General features: G+C 41.9%; 1 protein-coding gene and 1 long non-coding RNA gene across 2 annotated transcripts in view; both read right to left on the bottom strand.

Annotated features, from left to right (window-relative positions):
- Positions 1-7,009: 7,009 nt before the first annotated feature.
- LOC126184672 (uncharacterized) lies at positions 7,010-10,885 on the bottom strand. The gene is made up of 2 exons (XR_007536859.1): positions 10,581-10,885; positions 7,010-9,106 (listed from the first exon to the last, which is right to left on the bottom strand). It is a non-coding gene; the product is annotated as an uncharacterized LOC126184672 (long non-coding RNA).
- Positions 10,886-10,931: 46 nt separating this feature from the next.
- The window catches only part of LOC126184341 (uncharacterized), a gene marked incomplete at its 3' end in the record, with an annotated part of 778,475 nt that continues 768,626 nt past the window's right edge, over positions 10,932-20,780 (bottom strand). The window contains exons 4-5 of the mRNA XM_049926718.1: positions 11,250-11,465; positions 10,932-11,192 (exon numbers count right to left, since the gene is read on the bottom strand). Coding sequence (XP_049782675.1) covers positions 10,932-11,192; positions 11,250-11,465 — 477 coding nt within the window. The remainder of the gene's footprint in view (positions 11,193-11,249; positions 11,466-20,780) is intronic.

The raw sequence follows: 20,780 nt of genomic DNA, 5'->3' as shown, positions 1-20,780 counted from the left end.
CTTATGACGTTGAAAATTTCGACCCCGACACAAGACGACGAAAGATCAGAGATACGGTCCACATCTTTCGAATGAAGCCCTATAAGGATCCTGCAACCCAGGGTAAATTCGAAGTTCCAGAGACAGGCAACAAGCGGAAAGGTGACGAAGGATGTAGCGGCAAGGGAAGTTCTAAGAAGATCACCGCCAGGGCTAGAATCAGTCATCGGGAGTCGGAGTATGCAGGACCGGTGACTCGTTCCCGAACTAGGACGATGTAACAACGAGAAGCTGTTCTCTTAAGGAGGGAGTAATGGAGTAGAAGAAGCTGAGTAACACAGCTGTAATGCCGGAACGGTAGCTCAGCGTGTTCTGTCAGAGGTTTAGCTGCCCTCTGTAATAAAAGAACTGAGTGAAAGGAACAACGAACAACCTGAACAAGTGTCATCGGACGTGCGCCACGAACAAATTCAACTAACAAAACAGAAGAAATTGAGATAAAAAAATAGTGTAGTGGTTATGATGCTGGACTGTTGCATGGAGGGTCGTGAGTTCAAAACTCACCTGAACTGTAAAATCTTAATTTCTGTTTTCGGTTCGAGTACATTCCAGAAGTATCCACAAATGGCAAGAATCATTGTACTAGAATGTTCTGTAGCTGTATATATCCGTATGTGTTCTGGCCGGAAGCAGTTCGCTCCGCGCTTTGTATGTGCAAGTGCTGAATAAACCTTCGTTAAGTGAAGTTTGTGTTCGTCATTCATCTAATTACACCTTCTTCTACGTGACAATATACATTTCACTGAGGAGGATAATAATCCTGTAATTTTTATGATTTATTTTTCTCCTTTATTGTGGAACAGAGCAATTACAACATTGTTCCAATTTTGTCCATTGTCTTCCTTTGTAGACATTTGGTAAACAGTTATGCTAGCTCCTTTTGGATTACCTTGACTCTATATTTCACCATTTCTATTGAAACACTATTATACCGACGTGCCCTTAGTTTCCTCACACGTTCAGTGGCTTGATTCCTGTCATCTGGCACTACTTCCAGAATGAAATTATTTATATACTTAACGATTTCTGTTTATGTTTCATCTCTAGAGCTATACAAACCAAGCATTTAAGGAATTATTGGAATTCTTTTAAAAATTTGTATCATTGTTAGCTACAGTGTCATCAGTCATTTTAAATGATGAAGGTAACGGTTTATTTTCTCCACACTTTTACTGTAATCAGTCGTTTCCTCTATAAAATTTCTATTGAAATTTCTATATTCCCCTTGAAGAAATATGAGAACAGTTTTATTTGATTTTCTAGCATGTTTCTAACAATTTTTACTGGAAGCTTAACCTTTTCTTTAATAGTGACCTTGTTCCGTTAGAGACTTCCCTTCCCTTTGTTTTCTTTTTAACTACTGCAGTTCCAAGAAGAGCAGCTATTTTGCATTATCGCGAAATACGGGAGAGGGTGTCATTAATGTATTATTCGTTTCGGGCATCAATTATTAGAAAAATCATTAGATCCTTGAAAGAACAATCAACCTCCTCCGAAAGCGAAAATATTTTTTCACTCCCTTCTAGATGGGAGAAATGATCATCGTAATAAAATGAGTGAAATCAGAGATTCCACGAAAATATTTGGGTGTTCAATTTTCTCACACGCTATTAGAGAGTGCCACGGTCGAGAAATAGCTTGAGAATGGTTGTATGAACCCTTTGCCAAGTGTGAACTGCTGAGTGCTCACGAAGACAGATGTAAGGATAGATTTTTTCTTGAAAATAGATTTATTTTTTTGTCTGTTGACAGCTGTTGTTTCTATCTTTTGATTGCCGTTTGTGGACACTGTCACACATTTTCATATAATTTGTAGTTATATATTAACTAGTTTTACAGAAACATTACCAGTTACAGTGTCATTTATATTAAACTACAGACTTGTATGCTTTCCTTTGTGTTAAAATTGAGAAGGGGCAGGATACCAGTTTTGTGTTTCGTATGAGTGGTTTGGATCGTGTATTACTCGTTATTGACAGATATGTCAAGATTTGAAAAAAAAATCTTTTGTTGTTTGTGTAAATAGCTGTGTTCAATAATTGCTTCTTCATCTATGTTTGTATAACCTTAATTTTCTAAGGTACTTAATTTAATATCCATCCTTTAATAAATTCTCATAAGCAACATTTGTGATTTCCTGTGTAATGAGTTTGTTTCTTTCTAGTTTAATACCTATTTTCAGTCTGTCTTCTAAGTCTATTATCACTTGAAATTCTGCGCTACTGTAGGGCTATAATAGTTTGTAGAATTTCTTCACTGTTTCGTAAAATACTATCAATTACGTTTTTAAATCCATTAGGTCCTTTCAAAGCCAATTTTATGTTTGTTTTCTTCTGATAGAATGTATTACTTTCATACCTGTTGTTCTTATTGGTAACTTTCAACAACGCCGAGCCACTATTGTTTCACTACTCACCTCATTAGTTCCTAGTGATCAAGATGTCGGCTCGACGTTGTGTGACCTCCTTTTCTTCTGTTCACGTTAAGAGAACTCAATGCTGCTAACGCATTAGTTGCCAGAATCGAAGGCTTGGAACAATTTCAATTAGAGTTTACGAAGTATTGCAGTTGAGTAAGAAGTGAGAGAATTTGAAATAGATAGATGTAGTCCACTGTCTTCTGTTTCCGTATGAAGCTTTTGATACATTTGCGTGCAAAAATATTAATAAATTTTAGTGTTCTTATGTGTGCTTCAGGGGAATTTGAAATGAAAAGAATAGAAGTGTTTATATTTATTGGATTTCTTTTGAACACATGACAATAGAAAGTCTAAATTCATAGTACTGAATTCTGTAAAAAACTGTATTGGACTTAAGTAAGAGATTACGGATTTTGTTCTGTGTGAGGGCGAAACAACTGTAAGGGGAGTGGAATGTCAGATGATCGCAATCGAATTCAAACTGTAGTGCAAAAGCTGAGTGGTCTCAACTCTACGTGTCTACTGAATTAACTTTTCGACAGGGATACACGTGGCTTCCTGGATGAGCCAGATCTATCACACTGTGTGCCTAGCAATTCTCGAGCCAATACTTATATTAATCACTGCGCAGAGGCGTTTTTTTCTGCCCCTCGGCTAAGAAGACAATACGATGATCGAAATGACTAGTGTCTCTCTGTCATACCACATAGATACTTGTCTTCTCATTTTGCTCTTCTGATTTGTGTGCAATTCCTCTATCGCGAAACTATGATTTGAACACGTTCGATTGCAAAGGTAACGTTCTACTACCAGACACATTCCTGCTTCTTTGATGTAGCGTATACTACTGGCCTAGCCAAGTGTTAATTTTTAAGATACTACTATTTGCCTCAACGTGACTCCTGCATTACATGGGGTATCGTGTAATATTAGCTTTCATATTCACCTGACTAACTTCTTTGTGGTATGTTATTTACGACAAACCGTAACATATTTTGAAATCTCGAACTGCTAATAACAACAATTTAATCACTCACTAGACGTCTGTGTCCTGAATTTAATATACTGGGTGCAACGCGTTTGAGTGCAGATATTTTTACGTGTGGTACCTAAATATGTATTCACATTAGTGTGTTGGATACTTTTTCCCTGGGTCGAACAGTCTTCTCACAAACTTCACGGTGAGATGTTTCCTGCACGGTCGTAACTCCACCACTACGTAGACTGCACCTGTCAGTATAGACTAATCATTTTGCTTTCACGCGTCCATTCTTCAACACCTCACCTGCTGCACAGTGGAAAACAAACATTAATGGTTTGCTCTTGCCACGTATACTTGGAGATGCTACCCAACCTAGAAACACACTGTTTTTAATAGCAATAATTATTGGTCTGTAGATGACGTAAATACTAATGCACTGTCGTTTAGCCCACTGTCCTCAGCCACCAATAGGAATATGTGCACTTGTACCTGTTACACGCTGTATCTAGAGGAAAAAGTGTTTTTTATTGCATTTCGGTCTTACTTTCTGCAATATTGCCCAGTTGTAATTCACTGTATCATCTCCAGAGAAACATTTATAACTGTGTTGTTTACTTCTATGTGTTGTCTTTCCAGAATGATTATTTGTGTGTTGCCAACAACGAGAAGATTAGCGAGTGATGCTCTTGTCTTTCAAATTTTGTTGATACTTACATGTCTTTATTTAGGGAATTAAATGAAAAACCATATTTCTTATTAGTTTTGGTCCGCAAGGATTGGTGTGGCATGGAGATGTAATGTTTCTGCTTTGACAATCACTGCGTTATTCGATTTCAATGAAGTAGTTAAAGGTCTATGCCAACGTCTATGCTTATGTATCACAAGAGTCAGTGTTTATGCCAATGTTATTTGCTGCGTTCAGTTCCTGTAATTTCCCATGAAGATAAATTCTCTGGATTTCAAAAGTAGTACTTTACGTAATGTGTGAAGTACATCTTTGAGTCATTGTATTGTATTTTATGTTAACCGAAGGCCTAGAAACGACGGAGAGGCTCCGTCCTCGCCGCAGCCGCAGTGGTCCACAACCCCACGACGCCTACCGCAGTTCACTTCACCCCTCCACCGCCCCATACCGATCCACTCTTTCAGGGTTATTGTGCGGTTCGGCCCCCAGTGGACCCCCCCCCCCCCCCCCCCAGGGTACGTCTCACACCAGACGAGTGTAACCCCTATGTTTGCGTAGTAGAGTAATGGTGGTGTACGCATACATGGAGAACTTGTTTGCGCAGCAATCGCCGGCATAGTGTAGCTGAGGCGGAATAATGGGAACCAGTCCGCATTCGCCGAGGCAGATGGAAAACAGCCTAAAAACCATCCACAGACTGGCCGGCTCATCGGACCTCGACACAAGTGCGCCGGGCGGATTCGTGCGCTCCTTCCCAATCCGGAAAGCCGTGCGTTAGACCTCACGGCTAACCGGGCGGGGTCTTTTGAGTCGTAGTAAAACACTGTGGTTTTCAAGCAAACCTTCACGTAGAAAGCTGTTTTAGGTTACTCTTTCGATCAGCTGGCAGTCGCTGCAACCAACACAATACTCTTAGGAAACTACCGTGCTACAAACGACACTGTCGTTTATGACAATTTTAGAGAGGTAATACTACTGCTTACGAAAATGTTTATTCTGGATGATACGAGAAAATAAAGAAAATTTCCATCCTGATTTATCTGTATTCTAGCTTTTGGGTGAAAAATATTTTGGAGAGAGCAGCAGCGAGTATGACGCTGAATAAATGTGGACCACACCCTATCTTGGCCCCTTACCGCTGCGATCCCCGTAGGGCGACATGCCGCCGGCTACTGCTTTGATTTTTGCCGACGGTAGGGCACTTATTGACACACCATACTTCCCATCACTGGGACTGTGGACTAGATTTGCGCGTGGGTTGTCCCAGTTACTTCTTGTAACTAGGCTCCTCGGTACAGCTGAGCGTGCCGTAATTTTGTCGGAACAGTTAAATGTCAGCTATGCATGAAATTTGTGGAGTGGCCGAATATAACACAACAGTACACAAGCAATTGCGAGAAACGAGGCACTTCACAAATCGAACAATTTGCTATGGAAAAGAGGGTAGCTTTCAAACATTTGAGCTCTAAAGACAGGTGGCTTCTAAGAATTCGTGTCGGTTTAGACAGAGGAGGTGAGAGGCTCTGATGAAAGTCATGTTATTTTAACCAAAATTGCGGCTAGAATTCCACATTAATAAGAGGTCAGTCTTACGACCCTTATTAAAAAGAACGTTCCATGTGGAATCTTTTAGTCACGTAAGACGCACTGTTTCTCCAGCCACCTATAGTGTACCAAAGCAGTAAGAGTGTGGTGCGTAAGTAACAAAGTGGTTGAATTAGGCTTTCTGCGCAGAGAGAGGCGGAGGATATTTGACTTCGTCGCCTTTTTGGTTTCTATTTCTGTCCCAGAATAAACGCTCCAGTTGTTCTCTCACAAGGTAAATGGTAACGCTAAGGTATGCTTCTCATGAATGCAGTGTTTCTACTTCTGAATCTCCCTTCGAGAAATAGCGCTCTCGCTTATTACGGCTAGACGTTTTTAGGCTAGACGTTTCTGGGTTAAACTCTACGACATGTCCACTTCATATCTGGCTATATGGAATATAATTTAGACAGATTGTGTATGACTCTCAAACAAATGTTACACTCTGCTGGTTTTCTTTAGACATATGGCACTCCATATAACACGTCTCAAGAGACATTGATATCGACAAAACAATTCCAAATTTTTTTATGGTTTCTAGTATTGTAACGCTTTCAGCGCTAGGTCAGAATATGAAAGGCTTTATCATCTTAGATATCTGTGAGGTCAGTTTTTCTTCCTACCATCTCGACTTGATCACCACTTATGGGAAGCAATGCTGCTTGAGTTAAATGTCAGTGATTTATGTACAGCCTCCTCGGAGAGTTTCGCATCTTCACTGTTTGTGTATTGGTTGTCTGAGGTGACTGAAATAATCCAACAAAACGGCCCTAATAGTAGCCAGTTACGTGAACATGAAATGTTAATCACGCCAATGAGTCTAGCTTCAGGTCAATGAGTCTAGCTTATCTCTCTGTGTCCAGCCGAATGGTTCTAGGCGTTTCAGTAAGGAACCGCGCTGCTGCTACGGTCGCAGGTTCAAATCCTGCCTCGGGCATGGATGTGTGTGATGACCTTAGGTTAGTTAGGTTTAAGTAGTTCTAAGTCTAGGGGACTGATGACCTCAGATGTTAAGTCCCATAGTTCTTAGAGCCATTTGAATATTTTTATCTCTCTGTCCTGCAATCTGCCATTGTTTTCTCGAGGTTCATTTTGAAATAGACCTGATGTTGCATTTAACAGAGAGAAGAGAAACATAGCGATGTTATGTTGATTAGGGTATTGATATGTAATAGTTTTTGAAATCAAATGCTGGCAACAGCAATTGAGTAAGGATTGTGAAGGGAAGTGTTAATGGAATGGAAGTGTAATTCGGCTGTTGTTTCTCACAGTGGAAAATACTATATTGTTAATCAATGAATTTATTTTTATTTATTAATTTATTAATATTATTTTGTTTCCTGAAAATTTAACTCTACATGCATTACACGTGTCTTTCTAAATGCAACATCAGTTGATTCCTACAGCGGTAAGAAATATACATCTGTTAGAACATTTCGGAGGGACATATTCATTATTTTCTTCTGCTTACGATTCTCTTATTACACAATAAACATACATTACTGTTGACACATTTTACGGCGTACAAAAGATTCATACTTATCAAATACAAACAAACATTTAAACACATTACAGATTGCCTCATATAAGTTTTAAATACTTGTCAAATAAATTATATCTGTAAATATCAAGGTCTTAGAGACAAATTAATTTTAATGTTGTAATGGCAGTGAAATTTTCTTGCATACATAGTAGTACAGCCTCTATGAAATGATTTAGAGCTATGATCCATCTCATCATACAATGAATTCTTTGCAAGGCACTTACATATTTTTACGACCACTTTTTAGTAGTGTAATGGTAAAACACAAAAAATAAATGAAAAAAACAAAATCACTGTTATGTGTTGAATATAGTACTTCTTCAACAGTGATGAGATTCAAAAATGTCTTTAGTGCTGACGAAAGGGAATGTATCCCACTAACACGAGAATTAATAAGCAATTTCTAATTAACACATATACTTTCTGTACTTCAGAAATTAAGTTCTTGGCACTGTGACATTAAACGTGCTATGCACGCAGAACGGCTGGATAAATAGGTGTACGGTATTTCAGAGAAACTTGCTTCTTCAGCCTTAGTCAGTCATTTGTTTGTGAAAGATTCATTTATTCTATTGAGGTTACAGGTAATTAGCTCTGAATATTAGTAGGATACTGAATTGTCTTTGGCATTTTGTCTACATACATATTCAGTGATTTGACTAAAGTTCATGTAGGATTATGATGATATTTTGTAATGAATACATTTTAAAGTTAAGCAGTTACATTTTATTGAGGTGCTCATTTAAAACTAATAATACTGCATCACCATTGTCATCTATATTATGTTATTACCGTTAGATGATTTCAGCATTCGGTGGCGGGAATGTCAGCAACTGCTGAATCGACTGCATTTCATGAAGATGATTTCGTTTTTTGTTTTTTTTCAGTTCAATAATCTTGAAGAATAGTTATTTTGTTGTACATAAATGTTAGAAAGTTAGTACGAAAATTGTACACTATTTTAAGTTACTTTTTGACCTTTAAAATTATCAGTTTACTGACATTCAATTTCACAGTAGGTAATACTAAAACACACCTTAATTTCATAGTGTGATAAGTTCTTAAATATGTTTACTGTTCTTCATACAATACTCACTAACATACATGACAAAAATATTTTTTATTCTAGTGCCATTGTGTCATAATTAGTTTTCAGAAAAATTGCAGAAGATACGCCCCTTCCACCGACACAGCTGTTACTGTAAGCAAGGTGTTTTAACACCTATTAGATAAAAGTTAGTTGTCTGTTTTTTCTACGGCACACTCAAATGATTTTTCCATGCTCATTATTACAATATTGTATGTACAAATAATTATGCTGAACGAATTTAATTGATATTTTCGTTTGCCATAATTTTAAGGTATTTGATATCCTAAAAATAATTACATACTGCATGACAAAATCAACAGGGAAACTGAAACCCATACAATGAGCTTTTTCGCTTTGGGCGTCTCTTATGAGACGTGGAAAAGCCGTTACTGCAGAAGCAATTATGGCACTGTCTCTCTCTCTCTCTCTCTTTTATTATATTTTTTTATGGTGCACCTACGGCCCAGGAACATTAGCTCCAAATAATTTGTTAATCTTCTAGGAAATATTTGTCGTTGATCCTCTGGATGTTAATTGCTTTCCACAATTTAAAACTCGGTCTCTGGCAAAAGTATTTTGACCTACTCCAACACAAAAATGCCTCGCGTATGGTCTGTGTCATCCGCACGTTTCATTTCTATCGTTACAATGTCCCTGAGTAGTTCCGTCTTGCTCTTGAGTGAAATGTGAAACCACAATAGTAAACATTGACGTCTTTCATGTATTTCGTTCCTTTCTTCGATCTTCGCTACAGCACAGTTTCTCTGAAAAGATATTTGGACTTTAGAGGCAATTTCACATATAAATTACATTCATTCGCATTCAGACATTCAGTACTCACTGCTTACGCACCCTAGAGTATTTCAAATTTTTCTTGTTTTACCGAACTAAACTGGAAATCAATAGTGGCACTGTGTGGCCTGAACTGCATTAAAGACAGAACTTCTTCTTGCGATGACTAAAAAATTTTACAAAAAATCGACAATTTCTAAACGATGCGAATAAACTGTTTCAACTAATCTGTGAATGGAGCACATAGAGTAGTACATTAATGCAGTGTTCATTCGGGTATGTTCAGTACACGTTTGGTGGCAGCTCAAATTCTTAGCTACTGGGTGGGTCGCTGGCGGGCCAATATTTAAGCAATACTTGATTTTGTTAGGTACATAATACTGATAAAACTTACACGCAGCATATGAATGTATGGTAACGTAAAACTTAATTAAATACGACGATAGTAAGTTTTCACACACACGGCTGAAACAAATACTGTGACACAATATACTTCAGGAGCGAGCACAACATTTTAGATCTCGGGGATCGACGAAAATATACACAAGGTTGCACTGCGCTCATTGGGAACCAATTCTGGTATACAAAAAACTCCATTTTGGCCGACGTATCGCGGGGAGATTATTGTACAGCGGTAACATATTTTTCAGACCGTGAATACTGAAGTGTTTCTGTAATCGAGCTTACTGTACAGAACAGTGTGTGACAGATGTACAGGAGAGAGAAGTTATTCGAAGTAGTCCACTGAGCGCACAAAAGTAAAGGAATTGGAAGTCGCGCAACCCAAACCGCGAATGCTGCCGTTCCAAACCTTTTGGGCCTGTCTTTAGAACACGTTCTCGTGATCGTATTTAATACACAAAAGTGGCAACTGGCTCTTTTGTCGTAGCAGACGGAATTCACTCTCGCTACGACTGTGCGACAGAGCGAATAGTGCGAGAGGAGCACAGGGAGCCTCCGCACGTGTCGAATAACGAACGAGCCACCGAATTTCGCCGAACGTACCCGAAGACGGATCTCTTGTTTGCGGATACGTTAGAACGTCTCATACACGAGGGCGGGAAGACACGACTAACTTTTGACGGATACAAAGAAGGAGGGACAGACGGAGAGAGATCGCTCGTTCGCCGATTTCAACTGACGCCGTCTCGGGCAGCCTATGTAGCAGAGCCATCTAAATGCGCGACGTTTCGATGTCTTTACTCCACCGGCAATCCCAGACGACTCGGGTAGTAAATTTTGCCACAGTCTTCCCACAATCCAGCCAGGACGTACGAGGAAAAATCTACTAAAAAGCCTACTGCGGGAGAGAGAAACTGTCGGCTAACAGACGAGACAGAAAAAAGGGAAAAACGGAAAGGCCTTAGACGTAAATAAAATATATACACTATATACAACAATGACGTACACTTTTACTGCAAATAATACAATCGAAGAGTAATCTACCTTGTAAATCTATTTATAAAAGAGTCTGTGTGTCGAGAGAGTGTGAGCACGCAGGGTGTCGCGAGTCGAGTGGAGAACGCTGGCCGCGGCGAGCCACAGGGGTGCCGTGAGTCATTGCGGGCGGACCGTCGTCGCCTCCGCCGCGGCCGCCGCCGCCTCCGCCGTCAGTCTTTCCGCGGGCTCCGCGCTGCCGCTGCCTTCCAGATCTCTTTGGTTCGTCCGGTCCTTAAAACTAGAGTCGGCGGCGGCCTGCTTGCGGCGCCTGGCGCGGCCACGGCTGCGGTCGCGGCCCCTCCGCCGCTGGCGCTGGCGCTGCCGCTGCCGCCGGCACTGCTCGCGGTCGGCCGCGTCCTTGCAGCGGCGGCGGGCCTTGCCGCCCTTGGCGGGCCGCCGCGCCTGCCCCTTGCCCCGGCTCTGGCAGTCTTCTCCCTCCGGCTCGCCTTCGCGGCAGCGCCGCTTCCTCTTCTTGCGCTTGCGCCGGCGCCGGCAGCGCGTCTTGTCGCGGCCGTCGGCGTCGCCGTCGGCGGCCGCGTCGTCGGGCGTCTGCGCGGGCGCCCGCGACACGGGGCACAGCTGGTGGTGCGCGTGGTGGCGCAGCGGGTGCGCCGTGGGCTGCGGCTCGGAGCCGGCCGCGGCGGCGGCGGCGGCGGCGGCCAGCAGCCGGTCGACGGCGGCCTGCGGCGCCGGCTTGGTGAGCGTGCGGGTGTACGTGCTGAGGCGGCGCAGCGGCGCGCCCGCCCGCACCTGCACCTTGCGCGGCAGCCCGCGCTTGTTCAGCGCCACGTACAGCGTGCGCCGGCCGTCCGAGTAGCGCGCCGACGTGTACGTGTTGTAGTGGTGCTGCTCGAAGATTTCGTTGAAGATACAGTCTTTCGTGAATTCTTTCTGAAACATCAAAGTGAACGCTCGTCACTACTTCTGACATAAATTTTCTATACAAATACGGAAATCTGCAACCGGTCACTTCTCTTATAACGAGCAATAAATAATGCAACAGCTTCCTTAACGTAACTTTGTATAATTCGTATTAAGTTAAGGGAAGAGAATTTACCGGCTGATCAAAAAGTCAGTATAAATTTGAAAACTTAATAAAACACGGAATAATGTAGACAGACAGATAAAAATTGACATACATGCTTGGAATGACATGGGGTTTTATTAGGGAAAAAAACACAGAGTACTGCTAGACCCGTGAAAGATCTCCTGCGCGCGTCGTTTGGTGATGATCGCGTGCTCAGCCGCCACTTTCGTCATGCTTGGCCGCCCAGGTCCCCAGACCTCAGTCCGTCCGGTTATTGGCTTTGGGGTTACCTGAAGTCGCAAGTGTATCGTGATCGACCGACATCTCTAGGGATGCTGAAAGACAACATCCGACGCCAATGCCTCACCATAACTCCGGACATCCTTTACAGTGCTGTTCACATTATTCCTCGACTACAGCTATTGTTGAGGAATGATGGTGGACATATTGAGCATTTCCTGTAAAGAAGATCATTTTTGTTTTGTCTTACTTTGTTATGCTAATTATTGCTATTCTGATCAGGTAAAGCGCGATATGTCGGACGTATTGTGAACATTTCTATTTTTTTGGTTCTAATAAAATCCCATGTCATTCCAAGCAATTGTGGCAATTTGTACCTCTCTATCTACATTATTCCGTGATTTATTCAGTTTTCAAATTTATACTGACTTTTTGCTCACCTGGTAGATGGAGATGAAATGGGAGATACGATACTGCGTGAAGAGTTTGACAGAGCACTGAATGACCTGAGTCGAAACAAGGCCCCAGGAGTAGACAAAATTCCATTAGAACTACTGACGGCCTTGGGAGAGCCAATCCTCACAAAACTCTACCATCTGGTGAGCAAAATGTATGACAGGCGAAATACCATCAGACTTCAAGCAGAATATAATAATTCCAATCCCAAAGAAAGCAAGCGTTGACAGATGTGAAAATTACCGAACTATCAGTTTAATAAGTCACAGGAACCCTGACAGCAACGGCACCATGTTGAGTAATGCATTTCTTGCATCCACAAGGCGTCGTGTTACGACTCAAACTGTGCGAAATAGGTTGCATGATGTGCAACTTCACTCCTGACATCCATTGCGAGGTCCATCTTTGCAACCACGACACTATGCAGCACGGCACATATGGGCCCAACAACATGCCGAATGGACCGCTCAGGATTGGCATCATTTTTTCTTCACCGATGAGCGTCGCATATGACTTCAACCAGACAATCATCGGAGATGTGTTTAGAGGCAACCCGGTCAGGCTGAACGCCTTAGACACACTATCCAGCGAGTGCAGCAATGTGGAAGTTCCCTGCTATTTTGGGGTGGCATTATGTGAGGCCGAAGTACGCCGCTGGTGGTCATGGAAGGCGTCGTAACGGCTGTACGATACGTGAATGCCATCCTCCGACCGATAGTGCAACCATATCGGCAGCATACTGGCGAGGCATTCGTCTTCATAGACGGCAATTCGCGCCCCCATCGTGCACATCTTGTGAATGACTTCCTTCAGAATAACGACATTGCTCGACTATAGTGGCCAACATGTTCTCCAGACAGGAACCCTATCGAACATGCCTGAGATAGATTGGAAAGGGCTGTTTATGGACGACTTGATCCACCAACGACTCTGAGGGATCTAGGCCGAATCGCCGTTGAGGAGTGGGACAATCTGGACAAACAGTGTCTTGATGAACTTGTGGATAGTATGCCACGACGAATACAGGTATGCATCAATGCAAGAGGACGTGGTGCTGGGTATTAGAGGTACCGTTGTGTACAGCAATCTGGACCATCACCTCTGAAGATCTCACAGAGCCATAAAAAGGGCGGAAATGATGTTTATGTTGATCTCTATTTTAATTTTCTGTACAGGTTCCGGAACTCTTGGAACCGAGGTGATGCAAAACATTTTTTGATGTGTCTATACTATACTTCATACTTTCTGAACGAAAATATTAAAAGTAAAAACATTTAAAGAAAAAGGTCAAACTTTTGTGAAATGATTTGTCTTATAGTAAGAAACGAAATGAAAAAAATTGAGGCAGCTTTGAATGATGGGGATTAGCCGAGCGGTCTACGGCGCTGCAGTCATGGACTATGCGGCTGGTTCCGGCGGAGGTTCGAGTCCTCCCTCGGGCATGGGTGTGTGTGTTTGTCCTTGGGCTAATTTAGGTTAAGTAGTGTGTAAGCTTAGGGACTGATGACTTTAGCAGTTAAGTCTCATAAGATGTCACACACATTTGAACTTTTTTTGAATGATGCTCGAATTCATCTACAGCAAATGAGGTACCAAATGAGAATTTCAAGTCCAGTGTTTAACTTAGTATTCTATTATTCTAAAGAGCACTAAATAATATTCCAAATAATTTCACAAAACATTAAAGTTTTTTTCATTTTTTAAAACTCTTCGGTTATACCCATACACTGGTTTTCGAACCTTTTCATGCTGATCTTCAGGTGGGATACATGGACGTCATATGTTTATTTGTGCGGTGTGATACTGGGTACTCGCTTGCAACAGTACTTATCGCTTTGTAGTTGGTATCAACCTGGCACCTTCGTTTGTGATTACCAATTGGCCAGAGATTATTCACTTTTTAATATTAATATAAATACAATCCGATTATCACTATAAATATGTTTATCGTAACAGTCAGTGAATATTTACATTGAAAGTGAGAAGTTAGTAAGTGAATATTAAAACATATCGAGAGACCACAGTTCCTCCCAGGGTATACAGTGTTCAAATAACTTATGAGAATGCAGCCGCGTGACGTTATCGACAACAGCCGTTTTTTGAGACTACACAACCTGTCGATTTCAAGACAAAATTTCTTTGAAAATGGCGCGGTGTACACCTTTTGAATATCGGCAGTTGTCGACGAAGTCACCCGGCTGCAATCCCGTAAGTTATTTGCAAATAAATATCGACTATTACGATAAATCTGTAAATATATTTGCCGGCCGGAGTGGCCGAGCGGTTCTAGGCGCTACAGTCTGGAACCGCGCGACCGCTACGGTCGCAGGTTCGAATCCTGCCTCGGGCATGGATGTGTGTGATGTCCTTAGGTTAGTTAGGTTTAAGTAGTTCTGAGTTCTAGGGGACTGATGACCTCAGCAGTTAAGTCCCATAGTGCTCAGAGCCATTTGAACCATTTTTTTGTAAATATATTTATCGTGACAATCGGTGTATATTTATATTCATCGTGGAAATTGAGTAATCTGTGACCATTTGGCAATCACAATGGAAATTTCCTGATGGATACCAATTACAGAACCGCCCATACTCTCGCAGAGCCAGCACCCAGCATCACGCTTTGGAAAAAGACATGTAGCTTCCACGCATCCCATCTGAAGATGAGCCTGAAAATGTTCGAAAACTAGTTTGTGGCAGTACATGAATATTTTTTTTTAAAATAGATACTGGTTGCAGTTTTCAGTATTTGTATTCAATACACAGTCACGTGTTCTAGAACATCCGTAATGAATGAGCTTAAATTTTACACATGTTAGTTTACAGCTTGGCGCAAAACCGCTATCCTCACACCAGGAGAAGTGGTAGCAACTTGTAGGTATGTCATTTAGCGCAAACACTACAGCCTGAACTGCCAGCACTGTCCCACTTGCCACACTAACAACTAAGCTACTGATGTTTGCACGCAGTACACCATTACTCGCTTTAGTCATGCGCAAAGGCCACTTTCCTCTTACCGTCCCCCTCGCTCCTATGACAGAGGATATCTCGTGGCGCGGGTAAAGTAATATATCTATTTGACACAGCTAAGCGCACCGAACAAAATGTTAGTCACCTCCCTAAAAGAGCAGCACGCTACGGAATTGAACACGTAGCTTCCTCGAGCCTATCTGTAGATCAGCCTGAAAAGGTTCTAAACGATGTAAAAGTGTAGAGCTGGTACCAGGCGGTCAAGTAATCATCCAACGTTGACTCAAATCGTGGCAGTGTGCCAATCGATTGCATGGGACCAGCGTAGTTAGATGAGTTGACGTGAAAACGCGACACAATGGCAGAAAACAGCTACCGTGTGTGAGTGGAGAGGAGCGATTTGTTGGTGCATCAACGCGGACTGTGCAACGTGCCTACAAGTAGAGGTGTACCGCTCGCAGCCATGTTAAACGGCGAACAATGGATGCAAAGAGATCCGAACCGATTGTGACCGGATAGGAATGTGGCGCTTTGTCAATGAAAATCGGTTTCATGCGCTATAGGAATTGCTGCCGTCAGTGAACTCGGGTCCATCTCAACCACTCTGCGAGTGTACACCGCGAAACGAACTTCGGGCAATAGACAGATGGAGTCGCGTACCTCGTAAAGGACCATTGCTCACAGCAGCATGTATGGTGAGTGAGGAGGAAAGGTGCATTTGTTGAGGCGTGATAGTATTGGTGGTCCTGAACAAAAAAACTGCAAATGAACATATGCCCTCTTCTTAACCGCATCCGACATACAGCTGTCTTAAAATCACAGGCGTCAGTCGCATGTCCTTCTTCACCAGCGTTCACATGTAAACATAACCGAAGCGACATTAGGCTATATAGTGTTGTCTTTACTGACCACAGGTCATTTTTCTGAAGCCACACTTTTTTTCTCCACATACACATTGACTAAGTGGGCCCGCTGCTTCCAGCGGTAGGGTTCCGATATGTCTTCACGGTAATTCATTTGTACACCAGTTGGGCTGATGCTACTCCAAACAGGACATTTCAACGTAAAAAACAGCCAAGGCATCCCTCCCTACGTGGAATTTCTCGCTCGTATTTTACATGCTTGTGCTCAACTAAAGGATCGTAAGAATGAGCTCAGGTCAGTAACCCAGCAGCTGTTAACAATAGCTGTAAAATGCATTGCAGTTGACAGTAAACTTTTTAAACATCTTTGCGAGAAAATGGACGCAGTTAAACAAAACATTAGATTACACCATTTAATTTTATATCACGTGCATTTGTCCTGTTCCCCATTGTTTTCATTAGTTTCCTTGGAAAATATTAAGAGCAGGAAATATATTAGTATGTGGCTTTTTGTTCATAATAACTAATACTATTACCCCTCAAAGTTTGTACCTTTCCTCTTGATTCACCCCGTATAAAGATGCAAGTGTTCAATGTGTCAATACAGATACCGGACAGTAACGAAATGGAGGCAAATGGTGTGGTCCGACGAGCTGCAAGTTGCCCTCTTTTCAAATGATGCTAGATGTCGAGGGCGGCAACGACCTAGTGAGATCCGTGCGGAGACTGTAATTCAGGTCTAGGGGTGGTTCTGTGATGTTTTGAGGGTGTACTTCGTACCATTACTTGAGCGCCTCATACAGGTCGACAATAATATGAACCAGGATGCTTGTTTCAACATTCTCAATTTTCAATAAAGAGGTGTTGCCCTTTCTTCTAAGTTTTCATGAAGAATATGTTGTGGACACCTCTGACGTCCTAGATGACAACAGTTATGTTGACTGGGCTGAACGCATACCATCCTCGTTTGACGAAAACTCAGGCGCCCTACCGTATCTCGACTACCCTTTAAATCAGCCGATCTTTAACACATGGAGAAGGTCTGGAGCTATTTGGAACATTTATTTACATTCAGGGTCAACTGCCAGGGCATGCACCATTTGTAAATCCTTTGTAGGTCATTCTGCAAATCGATACTGCCTTCTGGCGTTGCTACTTCATCTGTGAACAGTCTTAAATAGCTTCAGTCGCTTTCTACTACATCATTTATATACACTGTAAACAGCAACGGTCCTATCACGTTCCTTGGGGCATTGCGGAAAATACCTATATAGCTGTCTATTTTGTTCCGTTAAGAGCGACTTGTTGAATTCTGTCTGCAAGGAAGTCTTTAATCCAGTCACAAATCTGGTCAGATACTCAGTAAGCTCTTGTTTTTTTTTTTTTTTTTTTTTCACAAACTGGTAGTGAGCGACGGCGTCAAATGTCTTCCCGAAGTCAAGGAACACGGCATCAACCTGAGCGCTTTTGTCTACAGCACTATGGATCTCAAGGAGGAACGGAACGAGCTGAGTTTCGTAAGATCTCTGTTTGCGGAATCCCAGTTGATTTTTACAGAGGGGATTTTCATTCTGCAAAAGCGGCATAATTCTTGAGCATAAAACGTGCTCCATGAATCTCAAACAGACTGATGACAACGATACAGGCATCTAATCATGAGAATCTGTTCTACGATCTTTCTTGAAAGCTGCAACGACCTGCGCTTTTTCTATTCAGACAAAAATATCTATAGTAACGTGACAGAAATGACGCGGAACGATAACAGGAGAGCACATCACGTTAGTTGGATCAGAGTAGTCAGTCCTGCATAGTTCTCAAGGAAGAGGTTAAAGCTGTCCTATCCGCATCATATGTCAAGAGTACCACGATACACGTGAGGCAAAATCAGCTGAAACGCAGTTTGGTTCGGCACAGATGATAATGACGGAAACAATGACTACGAACTTCGTGCCATCATTGGTGTCGAAAGACTGTGGCATCAGTATGGACCTTATCCAGTCCATAAAGATAGTGTTAAAAGAACAGTCGAGATTTAGATACAAATTCGCTGATCAGATGAAGCCGTCATCCATGTGAGTAGGTTCGTCAATCACTGCTGTCACTGTTAACCTTCTCGCCTAGAAAATCGCTAATTTACGGTCGAGAAAATTGGACAGCGTCATTTTCTAACTATTGGTGTAATATTCGATGCAGTGCTATTTGGCGTGTGTATATTACTCTTGGTGTGATGAATTTGACAATGTATGTGCAAATGCCAGAATTATTCGTTCAGCCTACTGTTGCAACCTCATGCGATAAGGAAAATGCGCACTTAACACGGGTTTTAGTGCCACCTCATTGGTTTTACGAACAAAGACTCAGAGTTTAACGATCAAAATTCTTAAACATAAGCATCGAAAAGACGTGTTCTTTGTCCCGAGTAATGTGAGACACCTTGCTCTGACAGAAAGTAAAAGGAACACTTGTCTTGTGCTGCGTTTTTCATTCAGGGCCAATGTTTCCAGATGGACGACTGCTGAAGCAAAGCAGATGCAGGCTACCAACATCGCTTTATAGCAAAGCTGTATGTAGGAATGCATCTGCCAAATTGTGGCGGTGATCTGGAGTGTGGCGTGGCTTGGAAAACTAAAACAAAGGCTCTCTGTCAGCTCTGAATATCCGTGGTGAGAGCTCAACGCCGTACGCATCAGCTTTGCTTCTACGTCAACATCTACATCTACATGATTACTCTGCTATTCAAAATTAAGTGCCTGGCAGGCAGAGGGTTCAATGAACCACGTTCAAGTTGTCTCCCTACCGTTCCACTATCGAAAGGCGCGCGGGAAAAACGAGCACTTAAATTTTTCTGTGCGAGCCCTGATTTTTCTTATTTTATCGTGATGATCATTTCTCCCTATGAAGGTGGGTGTCAACAGAATGTTTTCGCAATCGGAGGAGAAAACTGGTGATTGAATTTTCATGAGAAGATACCATCGCGACGAAAAACGCCTTTGTTTTAATGATTGCCACTCCAATTCACGTATCATGTCTGTGGCACTATCTCCCCTATTTCGCGATAATACAAAACGAGCCACCCTTTTTTGTACTGTTTCGATGTCATCCGTCAGTCCCACCTGATGCGGTTCCCACACGGCACAGCAATACTCCAGAATAGGGCGGACAAGCGTGGTGTAAGCAGTCACTTTAGTAGACCTGTTGCACCTTCTAAGTGTTCTGCCAATGAATCGCAGTCTTTGGTTTGCTCTACACACAACTTTATCTATGTGATCGTTCCAATTCAGGTTATTTGTAATTGTAATCCCTAAGTATTTAGTTGTATTTACAGCCTTCAGATTTGTGTGACTCATCGCGTAATCGAAATTTAGCGGATTTCTTGTAGGACTCCTGTGAATAATTTCACACTTTTGTTTATTTAGGGTCAATTGCCACTTAAGCACCATACAGATATCTTATCTAAATAATTTTGCAGTTCTTTTTGGTCATCTGATGACTTTGCAAGACGGTAAGTGGCAGCACCATCTGCAAACAATCTAAGACGGCTACTCAGACTGTCTCCTATATCGTTAATACAGATCGGGAACAATAGAGGGCCTGCAACACTTCCTTGGGGAACGCCGGATATTACTTCTGTTTTACTCGATGACTTTCAGTCTGTTACTACGAACTGTGACCTTTCTGACAGGAAATCACGAAGCCAGTCGCACAGCTAAGGCGCTATTCCACAGGCAAGCAGTTTGGTTAGAAGAAGCTTGTGAGGAACGGTGTCGAAAGCCGTCTGGACATTTAAAAATATGGAATCAATTTGACATCCCCTGTCGATAGCACTCATTACTTCATGAGTATAAAGAGCTAGTTGTCTTTCGCAAGAACGATATTTTCTGAATCCCTGCTGGCTATGTGTCAATAAATCATTTTCTTCGAGGTAATTAATAATGTTCGAATACAGTATATGTTCCAAAAGTCTACTGCAAATCGAAGTTTGTGATATGGGCCTGTAATTCAACGGATTACTCCTACTTCCCTTTCTGGATACTGGTGTGACTTGAGCAATTTCCCATTCTTTAGGTACGGATCTTTCTGTGAACGAGCGGTTGCATATAATTACTAAATATGTTGCTATTGTATCACAATACTCTGAGAGGAACCTGACTGGTATACAATCTGGACAGGAAGCCTTGCCTTTATTAAGTGATTTAAGATGCTTTGCTACACCGAGGATATAGGATATCTACTTCTATGTTTCTCATCTTGACAGTTGTTCTTGATTGGAAAGTCCTATTGTCAAACTTTTCTCTCCCTCTCTCTCTCTCTCTCTCTATCTCTCTCTCTCTCTCTCCATTCGTTTGTAACTTATGGAAATATACAATTTTATTCCAGTCTTGACGAAATTTTGCGCACTTTACTTTCAAGAAAAGTGGAAGATCACTGTTTACATAAGATTTCGTAATCTGGCTTGAAACGTATATGTATGCAATATATAAAGAGGAAAAGTTGTTCTCAGAAATCTCCAGAAGTTCTTGGCCGACTTACTTCAGTGAATCCAGTGAACACTTGGGTGGATGTAGGCTATGTATATTTTTAATATAGATATGTAGGAGGAATGTTGTTACCAAACATCTCTAAAAGTACTCGAACGTTTTATTTCAAAGTTCT

Source organism: Schistocerca cancellata, chromosome 4, assembly GCF_023864275.1.
Source record: "Schistocerca cancellata isolate TAMUIC-IGC-003103 chromosome 4, iqSchCanc2.1, whole genome shotgun sequence".
Classification (NCBI taxonomy): Eukaryota; Metazoa; Arthropoda; class Insecta; order Orthoptera; family Acrididae; genus Schistocerca; species Schistocerca cancellata.
The sequence above is the reverse complement of the archived record's forward strand: the minus strand, read 5'-3'. Positions and strand labels throughout refer to the sequence as shown.